Consider the following 21,028-nt stretch of genomic DNA (forward strand, 5'->3'; position numbering starts at 1 on the left):
CGAAGGAGTAGTGCTAGAACTGGCATTTCTTGCGTGCTCAAAGGATGCCATTTTTTTGAACTACTAAATCAATTTTTGCGACAAAAAATTTTCATTCTGGCGCACTCTCTGCATGTTTGGCACAAAAAAATCCTTTTTTGATGATTTTCAAAAAACTATGTTCTTGGCACAAGGAAGACATATTTGAGAATTTTGTCTTTTTTCTCTCAGTGTACCGACTATCCCCGCAACAAATGGCTCCAGACAAAACAATTATCAAACCGCCTTTATACCCCATAAAATTTCCGCGGAGAAGCTCCTGTAATAGATTTCTCCAAGCCTCTCGGTTTAAACGCTCTGTCCAATAAACAACAAACCGTTTTGGACTTGTCTCGTCAGAACGCGACATCCCACCACTTCGCGACCTAACCGCTCAGCCGTTCTCCTTCACCATCGAATTTTCCATTGTAGTGTCAACCGGACCGACGACTAGCGTCCGCAAAGCTGCCCGACCTTCTCCAGAAACTGGTTCTCAATAAAAAAGAAATTCTAAAAACAAATGAAATAGAACATGGGAAAAAACGTCGGAGCGTTGCGTGCTCAGAATTCGCTGTTTTTTGCGCATCAAAAAATTTCCCAGGTTGAATGCAAAGCCCGAGATACTGCAGCGGGAGGATACTGGAGAGAACTGAACTCCTTTTACTCCCGTCCCCCGGGAAAAAATTCACGTACACGAGCGAGACAGAGAGATAAGGATGATTTTACAACCTGGTAGTTCTCATCGTGGCTAAAAGTCGTGTCCTTGGTAATTCCCTTTTTCATTTTATCGATGAGTACATGGTACTGTGGAGGCGATGCGGGCTTGGTCATTGCGAAATGTGGTCAGGGTCACCCTGTTGCATTCGTACCGGTGCTTTCACTGGAAAACACGTACGCGCTCCCGCAGAATAGAGAAATGCGATGATGATGATCAGCGGTGAAGAGAGAAGAGGAGTGAGTGGTGGGTACGGAGCACCGTAAAGAGGGCTGCACGTGTGTCTAATGTTTACGAAGGAGATGGAGAAAATAGCGGAGCAACGATAATGTGGTGCTTGTTATCCGGAGGCCTTCGTGGTGGAACGATTGTTGGGTTTTAGGGTCCCAATTAAATGAAGTGGAGTGATGGAGCATTGGGCGGGGAAGATAATACTGGTAATTTTAGCATCCGAGTTCTCGGGAGAAATTCAATTTTTTGCCGCGAAAATTCCTCGTGGAACATTTGCGTTCCAAAATCCGTCGGACTGAGAATTTCTTTTTAAAAATTGCTTTTGGAAATTTGGCGTAAATAATTATGGTCAATATGAGGCGCGGAATATTAATAAGGTGTGGGTGAGTCGTTGAGTATAACTAGGAAAAATTAATTCAAAAAGCCTAAGAACAAAATTCAGTGGCGAAGTGGTAAAACGGTTGAAGTCGACTTATCTCGCAGTTGTGTTTTTGAAGAGTATTTGCAAATCTAAGAGAAATAGCGAAATTTTCGTAATTACATTTGTTGTAACACTCAATCGGCCCGCCAGTGAGTAACCACTCGTCTGTATTTTGTTTGCACTTCTGGATTAATTATTATCCAGTACTATAGTACAACCAGAATGGTTCTATTCATATTATCTTTCGTTTAAAATTTGTTTCAAATTTGAATCTACAAAATTCCAGTTATGTTTATACTACTTTAAGTGAAATATTAGCGTAGTTTGGCATTGAATACTCATGTTTCGATCTAAAATTCATGTAAATTGAGAATGTCTCGTCTGCCTGCTGCACAAAAATTGTAAACTCATGAAATGCTCACTGAACTCTGAAATTTCATTATTTTTTTCCCCCTAAATCGAATTCAATGTCACTCTCCTGAAAATTCCTAGTCAACTGCCCATGGAATTTCGATCTTCCCCTCACAATTTGAAACTAATAGCATTTTCTTTCCTTCCATTTGGTTTTTTCCTCTCAATTTCGGTATTCATCCAACACTCTTGACTTAAATCTCCTTACTAATTCATGTTCACAACCAGAAAACCATCCTTAGAGAAAAAAAATCTTTAGTTTTCAGGAGATGTTGTTTTATACATCTATCACCTATTATTGGTGATAGACTTATAAAACATTTACAAAATAGTTTCTTGGTTATAATTCATGTAAACCATCCTCCCCTTCAAAAATCCATGCACTGAGAGAAAAATATAATTCTTCTGACTATATTCCCATCAATCACCATCGAATTATAGTCAAAAAGTCCTCAACAATTTTTCATGGGTTACGGTAACTATGGCCGGAGAAGTAATTACTACAATGGAATGTAGTCATTGCAACTATTTTATAGTTCTCCTCACGATAGATTTGTCGTGGTTATTTTTGAACTTTGGTTAGTTTAACTGCATTTTGATTTGCAAAAATTACGCTTGTGAAGTTACTATAATGTTATGTGCCGTATACAAAAAAAATCGTATCGTTCACCAAAATGCCTCAACTATTTTCTTATTGTAAATCGAACTTCAGATGTTTCTCTCTGCGTGCTCCCAGAAAAAAACATTGTAATTTTTCAGGACATGTTGTTTTCTAAATCTATCACTGAACTTTGATGACAGATTCCTAAAAACTGCCGTCAAAATCGCTGAATTTTAGAATTCCGCACTCAGTAAATTTCACAATTACAAAATTATTATTATTATTCTCTCCGAGTTCCATCACCCCTCACATTTTTCATACTGCGCTCCATCCTCCTCGTCCGAAACAATTATCTATCACCCATCAATCATCAACTAAATAAATAACCCCCCTGAATACCGCATCTGCACGCTTATCGCCACACATCAAAATAATTCAACCAATTAAAGTTTTTCCCTCAATTTCTCACGAACCCACTGACACGTGAAGAACGCCTGTTCTCAACTCAACGTATTAGCACGTAAAACGAATGAAAGAAATTACAGCATCGGGACGTGAACTAGCAGTTGAAAACTGCGCCAGTCTCTTACTGAATAGTTGAGCCCTTCCGTGTTTGCTGTCTCGTCGGGGCTTATGAGAAAGTCGGTACAGCAAATCCCCCCCTGACAATCCTTCCTTTCTAGATCCAGTGGCTTAATACCACTGTGTGTGTTATTCAACCCATAAAACGTTGGCCGTGTGAACTCGGGATTTATTAACTGATGCAGCAGGCGCTGGGCTACAATTTTTATTTCCAATTGTGAAATCGCACGTCAGACCCGATGAAATGGACAGCGTCGTCGTTATCACCATCATTATTATAATCATTGCGGTGTGGTTCAGTGTGTGATTAGATGAGCGCAAGTGGAGTTATTCGGAGAAAAAGACGTACGTGGTTTATATTAGATTGGAATTGTGAAATGGAATTTGTGGGTGAAGTGAGGTCTTCCGGTTGGAGCGAAAATCAAAGTTCACTTGTCGATGCTTCCGGTTATTATGCTGTCTGGAAACCTGCCGCGAGCTGTTCCGCACGCGTCAGGACCATTACAGGAATCGTAATGGTATTTGATGTTTCTTAGTCGATTTTTGCGTTTGAACGGAAGCTTTCTAATCGCGCTAATTTAGGTTTTGCATTTTTTGGGGTTTATCGACCCGGTATGATCCAAGAAGTCCGAAAATGCAATTTTTAGACCTCGTCTGTACACTGTTAGAGAAGAAATGACATTTCATGCACAGTTGATAACTAATTTTCAGCACAGGGACAATATTTCATTTTTTTTTTAATTATTTGAAAATTAATTCGGTCATAAAAATCATTTAATTGCATGAAGGAATTTAAAAGTTGGACAATTGGGATACAGACAACAAACGGTATTAGCGGATGTAGGAATGAACGGTCGAAAGGTCGGAAGTGTGATGAAATAATCAATAAATTTAATTCGAATGATATATTTTTTTAAATTTTCGTTATGTATCTCTATAATTTAGTCTACCCATATTTCAATATGACTCAATTATATTTCATATGAAACTTATCAACAATGAATAACACTGAATGCGATCAACACTGAATGACACTGAATGCGATTTAAGGGAACAAAAATCATGAAATTTCAGGTTTCTCTGAAAATTCTGTAAAATTCAAGAATTTTGAGCAGTATAAAGACGAGGATTCCTTAATTTATTTGAATTTTCACTTTAATATGAATATTCAATGCCCAATTACTTTGAATTTTCAGTGCAGTCTGAAATTTCATGATTTTTTCCCCCTAAATCACATTCAGTGTCACTGTCCTGAAAATTCAAGAATATATTTACCGGAATTTTCTGGTTTTCTATTCATTTTCAGGGGAAAGTGGAACTGAAATTGACAGTTCTCTTTGATTTTTCCACGAAATTCTGAATTTTTAATGACGAAATTCCTTGAAATTTCAGAGGTGATTATATTCAATAAAAATTTTCGAAAAGTGTACCGGAAATTTCAGACAAATTTTTTTCAACAGTACGTATGTGTGCACGAATTGTTATATCAAATTTTCTGTCAAAATGTTTCTTATCCGCAGAAATTCTTGACATTTTCACATAAAATGAATATTCCTCATATTTCGCATCTCGAATTGACGCTCGATAAAAATGGAAAAAAAAATTCTTATTCCTGTAAAAATCTCATGTTTATCAATATTCACTCAGAACAAAAAAAATAGGGGAGGGTAGGATAAAATGGACACTAGACTTTTTTAAAATTATTCATAACTCAGAAACAAATGTATCAATAGAGCTCAGTTTAGGCTCGTCACAAAGGGAAGGAATTGTTCCTTGCATTGAAAAAAAAATCATTAAATTTCATCAACATTGCAACCCGTCACTAATATTTTTAAATAAGTCAAAAGTGTCCATTTTGCCCCAACCTCCCCTACATAAAAATAAAGTTTGTAATAAATGAATTAAACTGTGTGAATAATTAATAATTGAATCGCAGGATGTCCAGGCAAAACTCATATTTTATTCTTATTAAATCTCTAAATGCAGTTTTTTGTTTAAAAAATTGATGGAAGGAGTCATCAATATCAGATTGGACAGCGAACGTTGAGCATGGCAAATTAGGGAATTTACAAACATTATAAATGAAACCGAGGAAGTCCTCGGGCGGCCTCTGCCACCGGCCGTCACTTTCTACTTGTTATCTCGATCATCATCAATCATACTTCCTCGCGAGACTCACATCGAGATCAATTTCCGCGAAATGGCGCGGGACTGATAACAAATACCGAAATTTTTTCGAGCATCTTTTTGAAGAACTGAGCCAATTTTTCCGTCTTCCTCCCTTTTTTTTGTGCTTTATTGTGTTTCATTGTCTGTAGTTATGCTTAAAAATATCTAAGTAGCCGGTAGAATTTTTTCTGGGGGAAATTCTTCTCGGAGTTTATGGAATAGATTAAGAGTTTTTATAGTCGCAATATCAATTTTGAACTTGAACGAAGTATTTGAATATCCTGGAGTATAAATTACCCTCAAAATCGTCATAAAATAGTTACATAAACGTAATTTATGATTTTGTATTCGTCAATTACGATGACTTTTTATGTGTTTTACGTTTATTTATCCGCAATTTACGACGAATTCTCGAGGAAATCACGACGATTCCGCTCTTCAGTAGGACGTCGTCCTTAAGTGACTTTTGATTTATAATCGAATGTTGAAAAGTCGAAAAAATGACGAGCCCAATTAATTTTGCCCCGTGAATCAACGCAAAACGACGTTTTTCATTTTTAGCTGTAAAATTTCCAAGTGCCTGTTTTTATACGATTGACACTTTTTTTTTAGTAATCGTTAGTCTCCAAATAACAAAGGGCTGCATCCAGTCTACAATCCATTGAGTGATTTCAGCGAAAATTGGAAAAAAATGGAAAATTAAAAATCCATAAATCAATGCAAAAGCGATAAATTTAACAAAAAAATCTTCGAACAAGAAAAAATCATCTATTTTACGCTGCACTTTCATTATTATTTTTTCATGTCGAGCGAAATAATCCGTCATATCGTTTTTATAATTTCAAAGTCATTAAAGTAAAGCTTAATTGGAGGAACCGTCTTTGTATTCATTATTAACACTTCATTTTTTCTAATTAATCCTTAGTGGAGGATCTTACATTTTTCATTTACAATAGAAAATAAAAAGTTTCGATGATTTGGGAAGACGCAAATTATTTCTGTTGTATCAAGTTTAAGGTCTGTTTTCATTTTTGTACAATTGTTTGAATAAATCTTCGCGGATTTTCGATTTCCTCATGTTTGTTATAATCATTTAGCCACCAGTATTTTTTATTAACCCTTGAGAACTACTACTGTCGTTTATTCACACTACACTTTGAGAAATGTTATTTATACTTCCGTTTGATCATAAAATACGCTTTTCTAAACCCTAAATTCCGATTTTCATGGCGGAAAAAATCCACCAGACATCGCACATTGACGTTGAGCGTAAATTACGTTTAGCAAAACATAAATAACGTTTAGTTTTTTCTGTGCTGAGGACATCGTTTATTCATTGCGCAATTTTTTCCCTCATTTTTTATTTCACTTTGTGCACATCACTGCATCCCACCACGTGAATTTTTCTGCCTGTCTTCCTTATTTATTAATAGAAAATAAAAAACACAAAATGGTGAAAAATATTTCCCGAGGGACACTGAACGCAGATAATATTCATTATGATAGCCAAATGATAAATGGACAAAATATGATAAAAAGCAAATCTCTAGGATTTTTTCACATGTAAGAAATATATATTCATATGAATATGTAAAATCGTCATTGAATGTATATTAATTGGTCAAGACGTGTTAAGTGGAATCACTACGTAATAATAATTACCTAATCCCCAGTGTCGGAAAGAATTAAAAGGGAGAATTGATGGCCGGTGCCCGCGAACAGCTCCCGGGGGATAGATTAAAAAACTTTTTTCATTTTTCCGTCGTCCTCGAGGCTCTTGAGACTGGAAAAAAGGAAGAAAAAGCACTCCTTCCGCGTTTATCCCTGAAACCCTCGTCCACGTACTCACATTTCTTACATCTTCACTCGGTTGCCTTCTCTTTTTTCTTTTCGCTCTTACCTTCTTTTTCAACTCCTTTCTCATTCGCGACTTCATATTTTTCGTGACTCGGTTTCAACTGGGATTACAATGCTGGAGAAAAGGGACACCTGTCGCGCCTCCATTGTAATGTTTTCAACCGACACTTGTTTACAATCACAGAATTTTTAGTAAATAAAATTTGTACATTATTTATTTATTTATGCATTTATTTTAAAAAAAATAGAATTTTAAAGGTGCATCGATTCACCATTTTTATAGAAAAAGAAACCTCATTTTTCCATTCTTTTTCCACGTTCAAGTATTTTGTCATAAATTAATCGCACGGAGAGAAATATTCAAGAAAAATTACGGAACATTTCACGTAATCCGCAAGCGAGAATCGTTTTCAGTGAATGTCTATAGGAATATAAGAGAATAAATCTGAAACATTCAGTAAATTTCCGGGTCTGTCACCGAAAAAATACGAAAAAGTCACGTAATTTTTCTGGAAGTTGTAAAATCTAACAGAAACTTCAAGACTTATTATGCCTCAGAACATGAAAATTCTTGGATGTTTAAGAATTTTTACGAAAAGTTCCGGAAAAATTACGGAACGTGTTGTTAAAATGTCCCCCTCACGGTGACTCATGGCTAGCCGTGAGGCGTCGGACGGATGAGTAATTTTTACGGAACAGATCGTAGAATTTATGTGACGATTGACACTTTTTATTGAATTTTACTTTGCTCCCAGATTACGTTTCGAAACGTAATTTTTACGTCTTTTTTCTGGTAATTTTTGTTGAATATTTCCCTCCGTGCAGTTCTAAATTACATAAAGACGCATCGATTACAAGATGAAAATGTTGAATAGCTTCATTTGTTGGGAAGAAATCGTTGGACCAAATTTTAGTCACATGCGTACATACATATTACACACATACATGTAGACATGACTTCGGAAGAGTATCACGGTTATTTTAGAGATCATGAAACGTGGAGAAATCATGAAAATTCTAACAACAATTATTTCACTTGAAATATACGTTGAAATTATGTTAAAATTTATAAAATTTATGTTCATAAAAACAAATTTAATGAATGTTATTTTATAAATAATAACTTATCATTGATAAATAAGTTAATTTCTGGAATATTCAATGGCATTCAATTTTTTATTTAGGGCCATATGCCAATGAAAAACATTAAAAATTATGAAAAATTGTAAAAAAAATTGAATTTTGTTGCATTTCAAAGATGACGAAGAATTCCCTAAACAACTTGATCCCAAATCGGATCAAATTTGGAACGTTAAAAATTTGTATGCAGTTTTTACTTAAATTTCAAACAATTTCTAATAGTTAGAAGAAAGACCATATTAATCAATATTATTGAGAGATTTGAGGAGGCAGCAGAGGAAGAAGGAATTGGATAAAGAGCAGATGGAGATTTTCATCAGCTGGAAATATTTTGGTTAAATTAAAAAATTCATTCATTTCGAAGATATAGTGTTGGAAAAAAATGAAATTTCGTGGACAGTCGATTAGCAATTTTCAGAAGAGTGACGTTAAATGCGATTTAAAGAGGATAAAATCATGAAATTTTAGATTTCACTGGAAATTCAATGAAATTCCAAATTTTTCAATAACATTAGTGAAAAATTACCTCAACCTATTGCAATTTTCAATCTAATCATGAATATTCAGTACTAAATGGCGATGAATTTTCAATTAATTGAAAATTCAAGAATATATTCATTTCTATTTTCCTCATTTCGACTAATTTTCAGGGAATAATGAAGCTGACATTTTCAGTTCTTATTGATTTGTCCATAAAATTCAGAATGCTCAGTGATGGAATTCCCTGAAATTTTAAAGGAAATTTCAACATTATTATTATTGGGACTAAAATGCAATTTAAATTTCCGTGTACCGTAAATTTGAGCCAAAAAATTTCAACAGTGTAATTTCCAAATACCAAAATTTTCAAATTTCAATTCAATCAATTTTCCCCAATAACTAATGAATTCTAACTTAACACAATTCTTATCCTTACAATAAGAATTGTTGCCAAGAATGTAAACAACATTTCGAAAGAATGCGTCAGTCTCCATAGAAATTCAACTAAAAAACCCACTTATTGTTCATCGATTCTATTGAAAAATTCCGCAGTTCTTCTACCATAAAAAAAGTGCAATTCTCAACAGAAAATATTGATTATCTCACACAAGAAATTAATCCACTTCGGACGAATATTTTCACGGAGACGCGGTGTCCGGGAAGCCTCGTCTTACGAACGAGATGAGCAAAAAAAAAACAAAAAAACACTTGTTACGTTTTTTCACTCGACTCCAAATAACAATTCACTTCAAAACAATTCCATTTCAATACTTACATCACGACATTGTTCAAACTCCCTGACAATCTCGTCGAACCCGTCAGACATCTCCTCATACAAAACTCAAAAAAAAACTCGCTGTCCCTCAGGCTTCGATTCTCTCACCTCCGTAAACCGCAATTTTTTATCCCCTATTTTTCGTTCATCTATTATTCCATCCAAGAATACAATCCCAGTCCGAGGTAAACAACTTTTCACCCCACCCCACCCCACCCCACCCCCCCTGCACAACAATGTTTCCAATTACGCCGTAATTAACGCAATTCACCGGCGGTCGCCTCTATCAGAAAATTTTAATATTCACTGGCTGTGCGATATCGAGAGTCACGCATTTTTTTCTCCTCACTCCACTGTGTTTTTTAACTCCTCTCTTCATCCATATATTTCCTATTTTCTATTTCCCGACGGTATATATTCCGAGAGCGGTGCAAAGAGTGAAGTGGAACAAATTGAGAATGCAAAAAAGTATCAAACGCGCTCAATAGAATCATCAGTGATGCATACACTTTTTTTTTCTGCTTCATCGATCGATCGAATGGAATAATTTAACTGCCTGGAAATCGATAGAGTGCATGACACTAACAGCGGGAGATCGTATGTTGTTCTTATTTTTGCTCTTTGTGAACTTCTGGGTTGTTTATGTACAAAGAGTGAGTTGTCTTGTGACGCAGGGTTGAACAAATATGAATATGAATAGTTGACGACTGTTTTACTTCAAGACATTCGAAGTTATCGGATGATTTTTTTTCTTATTTCCTTATTTTCTTTAGTGCTACAAAAAATGTTTTAACAACAATTTATCTATCTCCCTTAGATTCCGCGATATTCACTAAGACCTGGTCAATAGTCAAAATCGACTTAAACCGTTTTACCACTTCGATACTGAATTATATTATTATTTTCAAACTTCAATTAAGATAAAAAAACCATAGTAATAGAAAGGTGCAAATTCTAATAATGTTACAAAATATTACAAATGTAATGATTGTCGACCGATCACTGTATATTACAATGAAAATTTTTTCCATCAATTCACCCCTTTTCCCTTTTTTATTACAATTCACGCACGAAAAAATTTAATAGAAAAACCTATCGAATTCGTTAGAAAATTCTATTGAATTTCTATTAAACTTTCTATTAGTTTTTGGCTGATTCTATTGACATGTTCAATAGAAAACATTAAATAGAAAAAGTCAACAGAATTCGATTTTTCTATATAACTTATTCTTTTCATATATTTTCTATAGAATTTGCTCGACTCAAATTTTCCAAGTTTTTTCACTCTATTTTTCTTTTCTTCTCATCAAGAAAATCAAACGAAAAAACGTGGAAAATTTGAGCCGAGGAAATTCTATGGAAAATATCTCAATAGAATAAGTTATATAGAAAAATTGAATTATATTGACTTTTTCTACTGAATATTTTCTATTGAACATTTCAATAGAATCGGCCAAAAACTGATAGAACAGTTCAATAGAAATTCAATAGAATTTTCCAACGAATTCGATAGGTTTTTCTATTAAATTTTTTCGTCCGTGTCGTCATGCAAAACAACCATGCAAATAGGAAAACAATGCAAAACAGTTGCACAATAAATCAGCAATGTCAGGCTACAAACAAAGCGGTTCAAGGCCACGAGTATCAGTGAAAAACACCTGATCTCTCTCCTCTATCCCCGATCATTATTCACTGTCTTTTTTTCCTCCAAATTCCGCCGGCCGCGTGGACCCTCAGCCCACCTCGCGTCCTTTGGACGTCACAATTCTCAATCGGCGATACAAAATCCAGAACCGAGGAGGTGGTAAAAAGGCACGAGCGACAGAGCCGAGGGTCAGAGCTCAGAAACCGACGGGAGAGACCCCCTCTTATTTATAAATAAGGAGATACATCGCCTTATACTTTACGTCTGCTATCTCATTTCGTCTCGTATCGACCTATCGATCTCGAGCACGCGATCCGCGAATCTATTCTCCAGTTTAAAATCGTCAAAAATCGGTATTCCAGTGTTCAGCAGTGAAAGTTACCGCGTGAAATTCCAACATTTGCGTCATCCAGAGAAGGATAAAACAAACGTGAGTGATAAAACCTGGCGGAGAAAAAAATCACACGGAAAATTTGTGTCTAAGGATATGCAAGTAGCTTTCACAGTTTGATATAGACCACACTATAGGTTCAATTTTCCTCGTAGAATTAGGAAACTACCCTAAGCATTGCGCAGCATTATATAACTAAGATTTTGCTCATGGCCATATTATTGATCAATGTCTCTGAATCCTTTACTGATTATTAATTTCAATACGAACTCTGTGTAATTCCTTCCACGGTTAGAAAATTACTCTTGAAATTTCAAGTGAAAAACCTTAAAATTTTTAACAACCACAAAGTAACAGGAAATTCCACTTCGTAACGTAATTTTTCACAAAGAAACAGTAAAATTTATCATCTCTTGGTGAAAAAGTACGAGAGAAACCCACGAATATTAAGCAATTTTTACACTGAAAAATCAATAATTTGAAATAATAATAATTCTCTTCAGAAAAATATAATGATAGTTTTTTTATTCCTTAATTTTTACTAACTTTTTCTTGCAATTTTTGCTGATTTTTTTCCCCATGAAATAGACGTTCTCTGGAGCAATTTTAAGTAGACGAACTCATCACAATCGAAGCGACTGATTTTTTCCAAGACTTGGGCATTGTTGAGTAATCGTGAGGCAAGGAGCGTTGTTTGGTAATATTCGATGCATTTGAGGCAATTGAGTTTACAAAATAACTCTTTGAGTTTCACCGGTGGGTGCCTCGAGGCCGTCTTTGTAATTCCAGCACGTCGCGCACTCGTCCGTATCGGTCAAGGTAACGCGTTTTACTTTCCACATGGTAGTCGTCTGTATTCTTTGTGGGAGAATTTGTTATCATTATGATGGTGACTGAATTGATGTTTTTGAATTGGGGTTTTTTGTCCAACAAGTTGGAGGTAAATGGAGAAATGAACAATTACATCTGAGGAATAAGCACAGGATTGTTACATTTTACGCAATTCCTTTTCTTCAACGTCTAAACAATAATTACATTTTTAACTATTCAATTGATTGGTGCCAAGAAATTTTATTGTCCATATTCATTAAAAAATATTCACTTGAAAATAACAATCAAGTTCATGTTTTGATAAAAAAATTATCATGAGTTATTCAAAGAAATTCATTCATTTGATTCAAATAAATTTTATTTAGTTTGAATAGAACATTTCTCTGGATGTAATCAAGATTGAACGCACTGAACGAATGGTTTTTGAAACAAAAATCATGGACCTGAGTATAAAAGTGATTACTGTGATGAATGTTCAAGAAGAAAATCATATCTATTAAATCGGGAAGTGGTTTTATAAATCATGACGATGGGATTTCAAATGAAGTTTTATTTTGTTAAAACATTTATCACCAGTTTGCGGATAGTTAATGTGATTTTTTTTATTAAACAAATTTTTGTTGGGAATTAGTAAACTCATTGTAGTTCATTTCAATAAAAATGCTTCAATTATATGAAATTGATAATTCATTAAATCCAAATAAATTCTCTATTGGAATTGAATACACGATTTATTTGATCCAAATACAAGACTATTATATTTTTAAAAATCCTTTCTTTTCACTGGACAAAGAATAATTTTATTTCTAACTTATAAACTCTTTATTTCAATCAACGGGACTGTTATTCATATTAAACAAACAATACCAATTTGATGAGAATAAAAACGGAAATAAAAATAAAGTTTAAATTTTTGATAAAAATATAATTATGAGTTATTCAAATAAAATCATTCATTTGATTCAAATAAATTTGAATAGAACATTTCTCTGAGAGTAATCAAGATTGAACGCATTGAATGAATGGTTTTTGAAGCAAAAATCCTGGACCCGAGTATAAAAGTGATTACTGTGATGAATGTTCAAGAAGAAAATCATATCTACTAAATCGGGAAGCGGTTTTATAAATCACGACTCGATGGGTTTTCGAATGTTGTTTTATTTTGTTAAAACATTTATCAGCAGTTTGCGGATAGTTTATGAGATTTTTTTTTATTAAACAACATTTTTCAATAAAAATGCTTCAGTTATGTGAAATTGATCATTAATCACACGTAAATCCTCTATTCGAATCAAATGAACGATTTATTTGACCGAAATTCAAGACTATTACATTCTTAAAAATCCTTTCTTTTCACTGTGCAAAGAATAATTTTATTTCTAACTGATAAACTCTTTATTTCAATCAACGGGACTTTTATTCATATTGAACAAAAAATACCAATTTAATAAGAATAAAAACGGAAATAAAAATAAAGTTGAAATTTTTGATAAAAACGTAATTATGAGTTATTCAAATAAAATCATTCATTTGATTCAAATAAATTTGAATAGAAAATTTCTCTGGGAGTAATCAAGATTGACCGAATTGGACGAATGGTTTTTGAAGCAAAAATCCTGGACCCGAGCGTAAAACTGATTACTGTGATGAATGTTCACGAGGAAAATCATGTCTCTTAAATCGGGAAGCGGCTGTATGAATTATGACTCTGGGAGTTTTCGAGCCTCGTTTTATTTTGTTGAAATATTTATCAGCAGCTTGTGAATAGTTCAGCAGCAAAAACTTTGCATTAAAATTTCAGGGCAAAGGTTATTACTCCATTTGTAGGAAGTACAGCGACTAGATGGACGCGCTTGGAATAGATTAATCTGCATAGCGATAGTAAAAAGTTCATTGAGATACGGTCTTACAGATGAGAGGGTAGAGTTGGGGCTGTGCGAGAATTGCTGAGACTGTGTTCGTTAAGATCCATGTTATTTATGTCGGATTGTTTTGTCTGGTTATCGCACAAGTTTACTGTTGCAAGGTCGAGCGAACTACTCCGTTAAAATTTTTGGAATGCATGTGCATGCTACACTGCAGAGTGCCAATGTTATAAATTTAAATGTCATTTGAGACCAAATGGTTTATTAAATTTCCCTACAAAAACTAAACTTTGAATTCCAGACGTTGTGGCGGACATTTTTCAAGCATTTTGGAGTCCTTTTTGTAGACATTTTCCAAATATCAACAAGTTCTCCAACTTTTCGCCATTTTTCGGTGAAAATCAGAGCTCGTTTAATTTTTTATTTAATCCTACAATCCTAAGATTGCAATTGTTTGGGAATCACGAACTTTATAAATAATTTGTAAACAATTCATTTTATACCCTAAAAATACTAATTTGCTCACGTTCATCAACTTATATTATAAACTAGGGGGCTTCGCCCCCTGCTCGCTCCGCTCGCCAACCCGGGGGGGTTTGCCCCCCCCACTCGCTTCGCTCGTTCCCCCCCCCCGTCCGTGTGACCACAGCAGTGTGACCGTACCCATAAACATCTTCCATATAAGCACCCCCTAATATAGTAATCCTCCATAAATATCGATATCCCCTTTATGACCACCCCCTCATATAGACATCTCTTATAAATAAACGCACCTCCTCGTATAGGCACCCAGCGTCCCCTGAATTTGAGCGTCCCCTGAATTTAAGCGTCCCCTGAACTTGAGTGTCCCCTGAATTTTTCGCCTTATTTTTTTATTTATATAGAGAGACATCCAAATCGACTTCTGGTGATGAAAATTTGGTGTTCGAAATTAAGATTCCAAAATTAAGGGTCAGAAATGAGGATCAAAAAGGATTAAGAATCAGAAACTGATTGCCGCAAGGGTTATAATAATAATAAAAGTTCCTGGTAGCTTAGTTGGGAGAGTGCCCGGCGCGTAACTGGGAGACCCGAGTTCGAATCCCGGCTGAGCGGTGCGGGATGTTTTCTCTCTAAATTCTAATTCTCGTAGAATTTTTCTCTTTTTTTTGAAGCAAAAATCTAACACAATAACGGTTACAAGGGTCAAAATAAGGGTCACGAAAGTTATAATGAGGGTCAGAATAAAGGTCACGAGGGTTATAAGGGGTCAGAATAAGGGTCAAAATAAGGGCCACGATGGTCATAACAAGGGTCACGAGGGTTATAATGAGTCAAAATAAGGGTCGCAAGGGTCAAAATAAAGATCACGAGGGTCAGAATAAGGGTCAAGAGGGTTATAATGAAGGTCAGTGTAAAAGTCACGAGAATTATAATGAGAGTCAGAATAAGTGTCACTAGGGTCAAAATAAAGATCACGAGGGTCAGAATAAGGGTCAGGAGGGTTATAATGAGGGTCAGTGTAAGAGTCACGAGAATTATAATGAGAGTCAGAGTAAGGGTCACAAGGGGCTATAGTGAGGGTCAGAATACGGGTCACGACGGTTATAATGAGAGTCCCAAGGGTCACAAGGGTCAAAATAAGAATCTGAAGAGTTGTAATGAGATTGAGGTCCACAACGGTTTCAATGAGAGTCAGAATAACAGTCACCAGGGTCAAAATCAGGGTCACGAGTGTTATGATGAGGGCCAGAATAAGGGCCACAAAGGCCAAAATAAGGGTCACGAGGATTATAATGGGAGTCAAAATAACGTTCATGAGGATCAGATTAGGGTCACAAGGGTTATAATGAAAGTCAGAATAACGCTCGCGAGGGTCAGATTAGAGGTCACAAGGGTCAGATTAAGCGTCATGTGGGGCTATACGTGGGTCACATGAGGGTTCGCGAGCGGAGCGAGCAGGGGGCGTAGCCCCCAGTAAATTTCATATGAATTGATTCTATAAAAAAAATTGCGCTTCCTCAAATTTTCGTCAATTCTCATGATTTATTTACAAAAAACCATTGAAAAGAAATAATCATTTGCAAAATGTAATTTCAATGACTTATTATCCATAACTTTTTCCAATCTTTTAGACGCGATTATTTCGTCACTCCATTCGCTTCACTTCAATCCAACTATTATTATTCATTGCCCTCCATTCAAAAATGATTCACTCATTCTCATCGACAGAAGCCGCTCATCGCTCATTCACAAACCTCACATTTTCACAAATGTATAACGTTCATCCGACGAACCGTGACACGTCGAGAAGTCCTACCAGTGGCAATAAAATTAGCAGTGTTGCACATGAACTGAACGAGACCGTCACTCCGAGCCTATGAAAAAATAAGTGGGGAGGAAAAGACAACAGAGACATCCCATCCATCGTGCACTGGCTCCTCTTATGATTTTATGACCCCACCGGAGGCCAAGAAGCGGGGAATGCACGTATAAGTACAAGCACCGATCACTGCCATCAGCATTTTTGTTGTCTTTCAGTCATCGACGACATTCTTCATACATTCGATTTTCGGTCTTTATCAAGGTTTAGTTCATGCTTGTCGGTGACGGTTGAACAGTCGCGGTCGAGAGGTTGATATTCAGCATGGATTATATCGTGGAGAGTGAGTAATTTTTTATTAAATTCTTGAGATTAATGGAGTGCGTTCGGAATTCCTGACAACATTTCGATTTTTTACCAATTTCGGAAGTGATCAGATGGATTCCTCGCGAAGAAAATGGAAGAGATGTTTCTCGATAGGAAAATCAGGACGAGAAATATGAATTATACCCGCAGAAACATGTTTAGTGAAAGGTATTATTTTTTTCCAATTTTGAAAGCCATTAGACGGTGAAAAAATTGTGGAAAAATGACAGAAGAAGTCAAGTAATCGTGCAGCGACTCGATTTTCAAAGCTATTTCACACTGCACTGTTCGGAGTTTGGTGAAAATTCCGCATTAACTGCATTTTAATTCTCAATATTGAGAATTTAAATTGAATTTTAGATCAAATCGTTCATGGGATCTCTCATTCAGCTTGAAAATTCAGAATAATTGAGTTTTCCATGCTAGATTATCATTTATATTTCAATGACATCTAGAATTCTCAAACTCATTGCGGAAATTGAACATCACATCCAACCGAATTTTCAGTGAATTAAGAATTCAGGAAAATTGTTGCTTGAATATTGAAAATATTTCATAATATTCTGTCATGTGCACCTGAAAATTCCAATTCTATTTAATACAAAATAGCGTTCATAAAGCCCATGTATAAGCCGAAATTTGAATGATTAATTAAAAACCAACGAAGCGATAAAACTACTTACAGTTTCTTTACAATTTTCCTTTTATCATTCTTGATTATGACACGACATATTCAGTTTGCTAGCACATTGTCGTTTCGCGGTGAAAATTACTGAGGAGACCTCTTAATGTGTAACAGACGGCCACCGTTTCCGCGAAATTTTCAGTAGTTATACCACTAGTGCTATACCACAGTGGTATTTGACGGATTATTTTTCCACTGGGATTTGGGCCAGGCAGAGTGCAGCGAACAGCATCGGCATACATTTACACAGCCATACATTTACAACCCACTTTTTTGTTTATCTGTCACACAGAATATTAAACGTGAAATGCGTCGAAAGATGAGAAACATTTGAAAAACTACTAGTGAATTTCCGTCGGAAATTTTTTAGAAATTTCCGAAATAAAACTGTTTGACAGCCTCAAATACTGCACTCTGATTGGCCGAAATCCGAGTGAGAAAAATAATCAGTAGTAATACCCCAAGAGCTTCAAAATTATCGGGTATTTCCCCATAGCTTCCTTGCAAGCAAATGAGGATATTAAGTTTTGCAGGTTAAAAAATCCCGAGCGTTTGCGCGAGGGATTTTTCTGCAAAACTTGGCACGATGGTTTGTTTACAGGGGAGCTTGAGGGAACTACCCGATTAATTTGGAATTTCGAGGGGTATTTGTCGAATTATTTTTCCCAATCAGATTTTGGCCAAGCAGAGTGCAGTGGACAACATCAGGAGGTGAATTGGGGAAGATTTGAACAAAATATGTTAATAGAATAACCCTATTCCCATAGACTGTCAAATATAAGTTTCTATCTGAAATGAAAATCCGAAATCCGAAAATCCGAAAAAATGAAGAGCTACTGTGAAATATTCAGGTAAAAAAAATGAAGAACTACTGCGAAATTTTCAAAAGCTAGCAGGAAATATCCAAAATAAAACTATCGGGTAGCCTCAAATACTGCGCTCTGATTGGCTGGAATCCGAGTGAGAAAAATAATCAGTAGTAATACCCCAAGAGCTTCAAAATTATCGGGTATTTCCCCATAGCTTCCTTGCAAGCAAATGAGGATATTAAGTTTTGCAGGTTAAAAAATCCCGAGCGTTTGCGCGAGGGATTTTTCTGCAAAACTTGGCACGATGGTTTGTTTACAGGGGAGCTTGAGGGAACTACCCGATTAATTTGGAATTTCGAGGGGTATTTGTCGAATTATTTTTCCCAATCAGATTTTGGCCAAGCAGAGTGCAGTGGACAACATCAGGAGGTGAATTGGGGAAGATTTGAACAAAATATGTTAATAGAATAACCCTATTCCCATAGACTGTCAAATATAAGTTTCTATCTGAAATGAAAATCCGAAATCCGAAAATCCGAAAAAATGAAGAGCTACTGTGAAATATTCAGGTAAAAAAAATGAAGAACTACTGCGAAATTTTCAAAAGCTAGCAGGAAATATCCAAAATAAAACTATCGGGTAGCCTCAAATACTGCGCTCTGATTGGCTGGAATCCGAGTGAGAAAAATAATCAGTAGTAATACCCCAAGAGCTTCAAAATTATCGGGTATTTCCCCATAGCTTCCTTGCAAGCAAATGAGGATATTAAGTTTTGCAGGTTAAAAAATCCCGAGCGTTTGCGCGAGGGATTTTTCTGCAAAACTTGGCACGATGGTTTGTTTACAGGGGAGCTTGAGGGAACTACCCGATTAATTTTGAATTTCGAGGGGTATTTGTCGAATTATTTTTCCCAATCAGATTTTGGCCAAGCAGAGTGCAGTGGACAACATCAGGAGGTGAATTGGGGAAGATTTGAACAAAATATGTTAATAGAATACCCCTATTCCCATAGACTGTCAAATATAAGTTTCTATCTGAAATGAGCCGAAAAAATGAAGAGCTACTGTGAAATATTCAGGTAAAAAAAATGAAGAACTACTGCGAAATTTTCAAAAGCTAGCAGGAAATATCCAAAATAAAACTATCGGGTAGCCTCAAATACTGCGCTCTGATTGGTCGAAATTCGATTGGGAAAAATAATGAATAAAAATTACGTATCTTTCCCGTAATTCCGGAGCGACATGTGGTTGTAGGAAATTTTACGGAACTGACATTCCGTAAATTTTTCCAGAGCGTTCCGTAATTTTTACCTGAATCTCCGTGAAAAGGATGTTCTACACCCTTTCTGCCAAAATTCACGTTTTTTCAATTTTTCTGGCAAACTTATGATGGAATTGACGTGAAAAAATATAACGTTTTTGCGTTTTGTCATTATTTAATGACTGACGAAATTTTAAGGTGGTGCGAACATTTTCCTGCGTTTTCTCTAAACTTTTAAAAAGAATCACAAAACTGTTGAAAAAACGCATGAAAATTATTGCACCACTACGCAACTCCGTGAGCCATTAAAGAATGACAAACCACAAAATCGTTATATTTTTTCACGTCACTCCCATCGATAATTTGCCAGAAAAATGAAAACAACGTCAATTTTGGCTAAAAGGGTGTCGAACATCCTTAAATTTTGCGAGTCGATTCCGTAATCGGTGAGCGAACTGTGAGTTCCGTAATTTTCACTGAACATTTCTCTCCGTATGGATATCCTTAACGAGAATATTTCCATTTATATCAACATCCATTTGCAATATATTTCAGATTTTAGTCTCCAAAATTCTAGTTCTATTTATACCACTTTAACAATCACACACCATTGGCCCTCCACCACCCAGCCGAAAGCCATCAGTGCCCACCCCCTGCGCCCCGGGAGAACATCAATTGCAATTATCAGAAAGTTGTGTACCCCCTGTATTTATCCACCTCTATATTCCATCACCCGTCAATCGATATTTCATGGTAAACAAAACGTGAGCGAATCGTTCATTCGCCCAGTAAATAACATACCCCAGACACTGTCAATATTATCCATCAGAGGGGGTTATAAAAGCCCGCCCATTCTCATCGCAATACCTCGTTACCGTTTCGCCTCGGCTGAACGGTTCAATTGACTTCGAATTTTAACGTGATACAATACAACTGCTGTTCTTCCTTTCATTCCGTTTCACTGCCAAGTTGAGTGTACCAGTGAAAAGAGTTACTGTTGTTCGCATCAGTTGCTGTTGATCCGATTCTAGTTTGAGAAATCTGAGTGCCTTATACTGCACGCCTTATACTGCTCGCCTCACTGGAGCCCCTGGAAAACGATATTGTGCAGAGACGTAGAGACGTACGTTTGAAGCGTTTGAAAAAGTGCATCAAAGAGATAAAACACTTTACACTTCCTCGCTCTTCAGTTCTCGATCTCTTTATTCTTGGCTGTGCTCCAATCAGTTTTTGTTTCAATTATATTGCGGGACTGTATCGGTGCCATCATGGGCACTTTTCGAGCTGATTACGCTTCATTAAATCGGAAAGGTAAGCGCAATTGCTGGAGTATTTATTACGTTTTCATGGCCACATTTTTATTCGTGGTTAATGAGGTCATTAAATAATTTATGAACGTTTATTTTTAGAGGTTACCGATGAGTATCTACATGCATTATATTTTTGTAGATCTTAATGGATTTGTCATCTGAAT

At 35.8% G+C, this 21,028-nt stretch overlaps 1 protein-coding gene across 4 annotated transcripts in view; it reads left to right on the forward strand.

The window, feature by feature from the left end:
• Positions 1 to 11,241: 11,241 nt before the first annotated feature.
• The window catches only part of LOC107048642 (alpha-tocopherol transfer protein-like), a 29,226-nt gene continuing 19,439 nt past the window's right edge, over positions 11,242 to 21,028 (forward strand). Inside the window, exon 1 of one of the 4 annotated variants that reach the window (XM_015271925.2) lies at positions 11,242 to 11,475. Coding sequence is in view for 2 of the 4 variants with exons in the window: in XM_015271922.2 (XP_015127408.1) it covers positions 20,823 to 20,865 (43 nt within the window). In the remaining 2 variants the exon portion in view is untranslated. Of the gene's footprint in view, positions 11,535 to 16,614; positions 16,778 to 20,428; positions 20,866 to 21,028 lie in introns of those variants that run through there. The other 3 variants (XM_015271927.1, XM_015271924.1, XM_015271922.2) reach the window with 3 other exon arrangements.

This window comes from Diachasma alloeum, unplaced genomic scaffold, assembly GCF_001412515.2.
Source record: "Diachasma alloeum isolate Michigan unplaced genomic scaffold, Dall2.0 Dall_scaffold_00195, whole genome shotgun sequence".
Lineage (NCBI taxonomy): Eukaryota > Metazoa > Arthropoda > Insecta > Hymenoptera > Braconidae > Diachasma > Diachasma alloeum.